The sequence below is a fragment of the Silene latifolia genome, chromosome 10 (genome assembly GCF_048544455.1).
Source record: "Silene latifolia isolate original U9 population chromosome 10, ASM4854445v1, whole genome shotgun sequence".
Lineage (NCBI taxonomy): Eukaryota > Viridiplantae > Streptophyta > Magnoliopsida > Caryophyllales > Caryophyllaceae > Silene > Silene latifolia.
Window position 1 is genome coordinate 52598001 of NC_133535.1, and position 7004 is coordinate 52605004.

The window sequence follows — 7004 nt, forward strand, 5'->3', positions numbered from 1 at the left end:
CACCTTGGTATGAGGGGGGTGTTACAGTATATTAGAAGTAGAGAAAGATCTTTTAAAAGACAGAAGAGAGGGGACGAAAAGGTTTAAAACAGCAACCGTTAAAGGTTCTTCTCGGCGAAAAGCATAAAAGAGCAACAATTGTAGATGGATTTGTCGGATAATCTAATGTTTAGATGGTTGTTATTGATTGATTGAACAATTTTTCAGATAGCTGTTTTTGTAATGCCTATCAGTTGTTATTGTAATAGTTTCAGACATTTATTCAAATTATCAAATGCAATTTTTTTAAAGCTCTCACGTAAATGATTATTGTAAAGCTCTTGCGCAATTATTTTAAAGCATAACATTGATTATTGTAACAAATTCTGAGACGTAATAAGGTTGTACCGCATCAAGCTACAACTCATTAAATTAATATATTATAATACTATAAATCAATAAGAGTAAACCATAAGATCAAGGAAATCTAACAACATTTGTACAAGGAAAATATATTTATGATGAATTGAATTTTGGTACGTCAATATATTTATGGAAATTTTGTACGTCAATTATTGTAAATTATAGTTTTTGTAAAGCATAACCTTCATTGATGTAAAGCATAACATTTCATTATTGTAAATTATAGTTTTTGTAAAATTGTGGTTTTTGTAAAGCATAACCTCGACTATTGTAAAGCTTTCACGTGATTATTGTAACAACGCAAGCTATTAAATGAACAAAATCAGAACAATTGCAAATAGATTCAACATCAATTATTGTAAAGTATAACCTTGATTATTGTAAAACTCTAACACAATTATTATAATTATGCGGTTATTGTAAAGCATAACCTTGATTATTGTAAAGCTTTCACGTGATTATTGTAATAGCGCAAGGTATTAAATGAACAAAATCAAAACAATTGAAAATATATTCAACATCAATTATTGTAAAGTATAACCTTGATTATTGTAAAACTCTAACACAATTATTGTAATTATGCGGTTATTGTAAAGTATCATATTCATATTCCATTTTTCATTTTTCTTCTTCATCTTCATCCTCTATTTCATCTTCCTCTTCATCTTCTTTCTCCAAAGCATGCTCAACAAATGGATTTGGACAGTTTCTCTTGTCATGGTTTCCCATTTGTTTGCAGTTATTACATAGCCTCTTCGGTTTGCTTGCCTTCTCAATTGCCTTATCCTTGTTTGATTTCATTCTCTTGCCACTTCCTTTGTTTTTTGCAATACTTGGCGAAAGAACAGTAATATTTGATTTTGCAGAACAACCTACGAGCATTTCCAGTTCTTGTTCCTTTGTCAAGCTCTCTTTTGTTGGATTTATTTTCTCTCGGAATTGTAAAAGCATCAAACTTAGTTCCTTGATCTGAGTTTGAGGCATCGAGTTAAGAACACTTATTGTTGCATAAAACTCAGACCATACCCTTGATAATTCCAACTTTCTCAAATCAGTGGGATCTTAGTCTTGCAATAACTTTTCATCCAGTCCATACAAAGGCTTTCTATATGATTTTTTCGTCCATCTGCTTTCAATGTACTGCTCCGGTATGCTATGCAATCTTTTTCCTGATATAATCCATATAACGTGTTTACATATTATTCCTTTCCTCTCAAACATCTTGCACGTACATGTTGTTTCTTTTGATTCTTTATTGTGAGTAACCTGCATTACAATGTTAGTTATTGTATGTTAATTATTTAAAGCAGAATAGCAATGAACACCAAAGTAGAAGTCCATCAGTTTTTTTAATGTTAAAACACAGTTATTGTATTCTTTTATCACATTTATTATATTTTAAAGTAAAAAGACAATTATGTTTATAAAATGGAATAACCTGAAATATTTTATGCTTCCTGTAGGCATCTTCAACACTTATAATGTTCATGTTTCCTTGCTCAGAAAATCCCTTAATGGCACACGAACAGGGAGCCATTTGCACTTGCTCTTGGAACTCACAGAAAACAGTATGTGTGGATTTTAGAGGCATGTTTCTCAATCATTGTCTTAGAGGAAACCTGTGGCAACGTGCTGTCACTTGCGGCATCAAGAAATCTCTGATTATAGCGTTGTTATTCCATTGCACTCTGAAAATGCAACCAAAATTCTACAAGTGTGCCATCTATGCTCTCAAATCTTTTGAAATAACTATTTTGACTCTCTGATCTTTGTGTTGTTTTCAAAAGGCAGCCTAAAGGCAAATCCCTAAAGTAAGCAGGTATCCATTTGTGCCTTTTGCCATACATGTATGTCAACCAAGTATTATCATTTAACTCAAAGTCATTAATCACTTGAGACCATTTTTCTTCAAACTCAATGGGTTCCAAGTCAATATCCCAAACAACTGCACATATTCGCTCAACAAAGTCAGTCTCCTTACAAATCTGTGACTCAACTTTATCGATAAGTTTTTTCATATATGCCACATGCAGTAGCGATGTCTTGCTTTCTTAAATACAGAACGCACCCCGAGTTTAATTGCTGGATCTTGATCAATAAGAATGCACTGAGGTTCCTTATTTCCCATACAATCAAGGAACTTCTTAAACAGCCCAATGAATGACCCATCGTTCTCATTATCGACAAGTGCAGCAGCAAAAGTCACCGACTTTTTGTGGTTGTCAACACCAGTGAATGGGGTGAAGGCCATGTGGTACTTGTTAGTACCATAAGTAGGATCAAAGGTGATGGTGTCCCCAAACAAGGAATAATTCATTCTTGCTTGTGCATCTGCCCAAAAGATTCTAGCAAAACAGTTATCCTCATCAACTTCATAAGCAAAGTAAAAGCCATCTTGTGATTCAGAGAGCCCCTTCAAATAATCGAGAATCATGTCAGCATCTTTGTCACCTATGTAACATTTAATATTTCTTTTGAAGTTCTTGAATTCCGTGAGAGATGCACCGATATTTGCATACCCATTTGATTGTTCCGCTAGAATTCTAAATGTCTTGGTAGCACTGATGTTGAGTTTACAATTGTTAACAATTGTCTGCTTAATGTAAAGGTTAAGTGTTCTTAAATTTTTCTGGAATTCCCTTTCTTTGAGTGAGCAGAGTCTGTGATTATGACCTACATAAAACGTATCAATGGCATACCCTATTAGCTCCTTAAGGTCATTGAATACAGCACAAAACCGTATTTTTGCCTTGCAACCAAATCTTGTTATTTTTGTTTTCTTTGGCTCTACAGATCTTTTCCTCTTCTTTTTCTCTTCTATGTTTTCAAATTCAACAGCAGGTTTGAGTTTTTTGCGATCCTCTTTGAATCCATGTCTGTTACAGACCATTGATTTTTTGTCTATCAGACCATCACAGAATCTTGTTTATGTGTACTTTCTTGGTATCAAACCACAAGCCACAACATATAAATTGTAAAACTCTATTGCCTCCTCCAGCTTTACAAACATTAACCCCAGAGCAGGCTTGAAACCATTTTCTACCATCCTACTCCACTCCTCACTACCACCTGGAGTATATCTCAATCCAAGATTATGGATAGTATTTTCTCCTGTTTCAGACGCAATTGTAGGTGTAGACAAAGTTGTTGCATTGGTATTATTAATTTCAATGCCTGGAAACATTAAAACAGGAGAACTGTTATTGTATTATTAATTTCAATATCTCAGATTCTATACAAAATAAAACAATACAATCTCTGCAGCAACAATTATTTTAATGTTATAATTCAATTACTGTATTATACAAATCCAGTTATTCTATCAGAGAAGAGAGTTTTTTAGTGAGATTGGGAGCCTAGTCCACCATAATGCGCACACATTTATTTTAATGTAATAGTAAAGTTATTTCATTATTAAATAGTAGTCATTGTAAGGATTTTTTTGTCAGATCCTATAAAATATTCTTTATTATGAAAAAAACAATCTCTGCAGCAGCAGTTATTTTAATGTTATAATTCAGTTATTGTATTATACAAATCCAATTATTCTATCAGAGAGGAGAGCTTTTTAGTGAGATTGGCAGCCTAGTCCACCACAATGCACACACATTTATTTTAATGTAATAGTAAAGTTATTTCATTATTGAATAGTAGTTATTGTAAGAATATTTTTGTCAGATCCTATAAAATAGTATTTATTATGAAAAAAACATTCTCTGCTGCACCAGTTATTTTAATGTTATAATGAAGTTATTGTATTATACGAATCCAGTTATTCTATCAGAGAGGGGAGGTTTTTTACCGAGATTGGCAGCCAAGTCCAGCATAATGCATCACAGCTATTTTAATGTAATATTAAAGTTATTTCATTATTAAATTGTAGTTATTGTAAAGATATTTTTGCCAGATCCTATAAAATAGTATTTATTATGAAAAAAAACAATCTCTGCTGCAGCAGTTATTTTAATGTTATAATGAAGTTATTGTATACGAATCCAGTTATTCTATCAGAGAGGGGAGGTTTTTTTACTGAGATTGGTAGTCTTGTCCAGCACAATGCATCACAGCTATTTTAATGTAATATTAAAGTTATTTTAACACTGTAATTCAGTTATTGTATTATTCTAATCCAGTTATTCAAATACTAGATATTGAATGATATAATGAATGAAAATCTACATGCAATTATTGTGATATTATGTAGTAGTTATTATAACGACAAAATGAGTAACAATATGAAAATAATCAACATATTATGTAGTAGTTATTATAACGACAAAATCAGTAACTTTAACAAAAGAACTTATCAACCTAATAATAACAGTTATTATATCAGCATTATGTCACAAATTTATACCTGAATTCATCGATGTTTGATTATCAGCAATATTATCAAGCAGAGTAAGAGTTTGATCGTCTGAATTCAGCATCGTTGAAGCTGAAAATTACGGAAAAAACACGTAAATCAAGTCAGAATTTGTTATTTGATTCAAATACTGAAGTTATTTGATTATTAAATAAGAAATCGGAAGAAATATTAATACCTTCGTTCGAATTTGAAGAATTAGGGTTTCCGGAGAAAAAATTGATGAACAATTGATAGTTTCAATTGTAATAATCAAAATAGTGAATGAATTTTTTGTAAAATTGTGGATTTACAAAAAAAAATTGTGAAGAACTGATGAATTTGTTGATCAAAATTGAGTTGTTTTTGTTGCGTGATTTGTTGATAAAAAATTATTTGAAGAACAGAGTGTTTTTGATCAAAAGTAGAGAGAGAAAGGGAGAGAAAGAGAGAGAAACAGCAGGGAGTTTATGATTGACGGGAAATTTGATAATTGGGTTTTGTTAGGTCATTTGCTTATATATGCGGGGGAAACTCACGAAAAGTGGCAAACTCACTCAGTATAACTTCTTTTCCTCTAATCCACTTCTCTCACATATCACACATTTCACTTCCCTGCTCTCTCAAAAACACTAAGACAAGTTTACGACAATTCAGTATTTTTTAGAGTGTAACTTCTTTGTTTTACGAGTATAACTTTAATCGAAAATAGTGCAACTTTATACTAAAAAGTGATTTTGAAGTATATATTTTGAACTTTTTGTAATTTTAAGACAAGTTTACGACATTTCAGTAATTTTTAGAGTGCAACTTTTGTGTTTTACAAGTATAACGTTAGTCCAAATTTGTGTAACTTTATACTAAAAAGTGACTAACGGATATTTTTTTACTTTTTGTAATTTTAAGACAAATTTACGACATTTTAGTATTTTTTAGAGTGCAAATTCCGTGTTTTACGAGTAAAAATTTAATCCAAAATAGTGCAACCTTATATTAAAAAGTGAATTTGAAGTATATTTTTTTGACTTTTTGTAATTTTAAGACAAGTTTACGACATTTCAATATTTTTTAGAGTGTAACTTTTGTGTTTTACGAGTATAACTTTAATTCAGAATAGTGCAACTTTATACTAAAAGGTGATTTTGACGGATATTTTTTGACTTTTTGTAATTTTAAGACAAGTTTACGACATTTCAGTAGTTTTTAGAATATAACTTCAGTGTTTTACAAGTATAACTTTAATTCAAAATAGTGCAACTTTATATTAAAAAGTGAATTTGAAGTATATTTTTTCGACTTTTTGTAATTTTAAGACAAGTTTACGACATTTCAGTATTTTTTAGAGTGTAACTTCTATGTTTTACGAGTATAACTTTATTTCAAAATAGTGCAACTTTATATTAAAAAAGTGAATTTGAAGTATATTTTCTTGACTTTTTGTAATTTTAAGACAAGTTTACGACATTTCGGTAGTTTTTAGAGTATAACTTCAGTGTTTTACAAGTATAACTTTAATTCAAAATAGTGCAACTTTATACAAAAAAGTGATTTGAAGTATATTTTTTCGACTTTTTGTAATTTTAAGACAAGTTTACGACATTTCAGTATTTTTTAGAGTGTAACTTTTGTGTTTTACGAGTATAACTTTAATCCAAAATAGTGCAACTTTATACTAAAAGGTGATTTTGACGGATATTTTTTGAGTTTTTGTAATTTTAAGACAAATTTACGATATTTCAGTATTTTTTAGAGCGCAACTTCTGTGTTTTACGAGTATAAGTTTAGTCATTTTTGTATAACTTTTGTTCAAAATCGTGTAACTTTAGTCCAAATTTGTGTAACTTTAGTAAAAAAACACTTAGAATTTATTTAATTTTAAGACAAGTTTATATAATTTGTCCTACTGTAACTTTAGTCCTTTTTGTATAACTTTAGTTCAAAATTGTATAACTTTAGTCCAAAATTGTGTAACTTTAGTCCAAAATCGTGTAACTTTAGTCGAAATTTAAATTCAGATTTGAAACCAACACAATAAGAAGACGAGATTGAAGTTGCACATATTGCCATTGAAGTTGAAGTTGCACATAATGCCATTGAAGTTGCACATAATGACGCTGAAATTGCACATAATGTCACTGAAGTTGCGCATAATGGGCATTGAAGTTGCACATAATGCTATTGAAGTTGCACATAATGCCACTGAAGTTACGCATATTGCCACTGAAGTTGCGCATAATGCCACTGAAGTTGCGCATAA

The 7004-nt window shown here is 30.7% G+C and overlaps 1 protein-coding gene across 1 annotated transcript; it reads right to left on the reverse strand.

Moving 5' to 3' along the window:
• Positions 1-1464: 1464 nt before the first annotated feature.
• Positions 1465-1993, reverse strand: LOC141607586 (protein FAR-RED IMPAIRED RESPONSE 1-like). The gene is made up of 2 exons (XM_074426937.1): positions 1841-1993; positions 1465-1668 (listed from the first exon to the last, which is right to left on the reverse strand). Exons 1-2 carry the CDS (start codon positions 1991-1993, stop codon positions 1465-1467), a joined length of 357 nt encoding a protein of 118 aa, XP_074283038.1.
• Between the last annotated feature and the right edge of the window lie 5011 nt (positions 1994-7004).

Bases quoted from the DNA above. Each gene is read 5' to 3' on its own strand.
- LOC141607586 (XM_074426937.1), bottom strand. From the start codon at position 1,993: ATGCCTCTAAAATCCACACATACTGTTTTCTGTGAGTTCCAAGAGCAA. The intron at 1,669-1,840 runs GTTATTCCATTT...ATTGTAATGCAG, and splicing joins GGAAGCATAAAATATTTCAG to GTTACTCACAATAAAGAATC.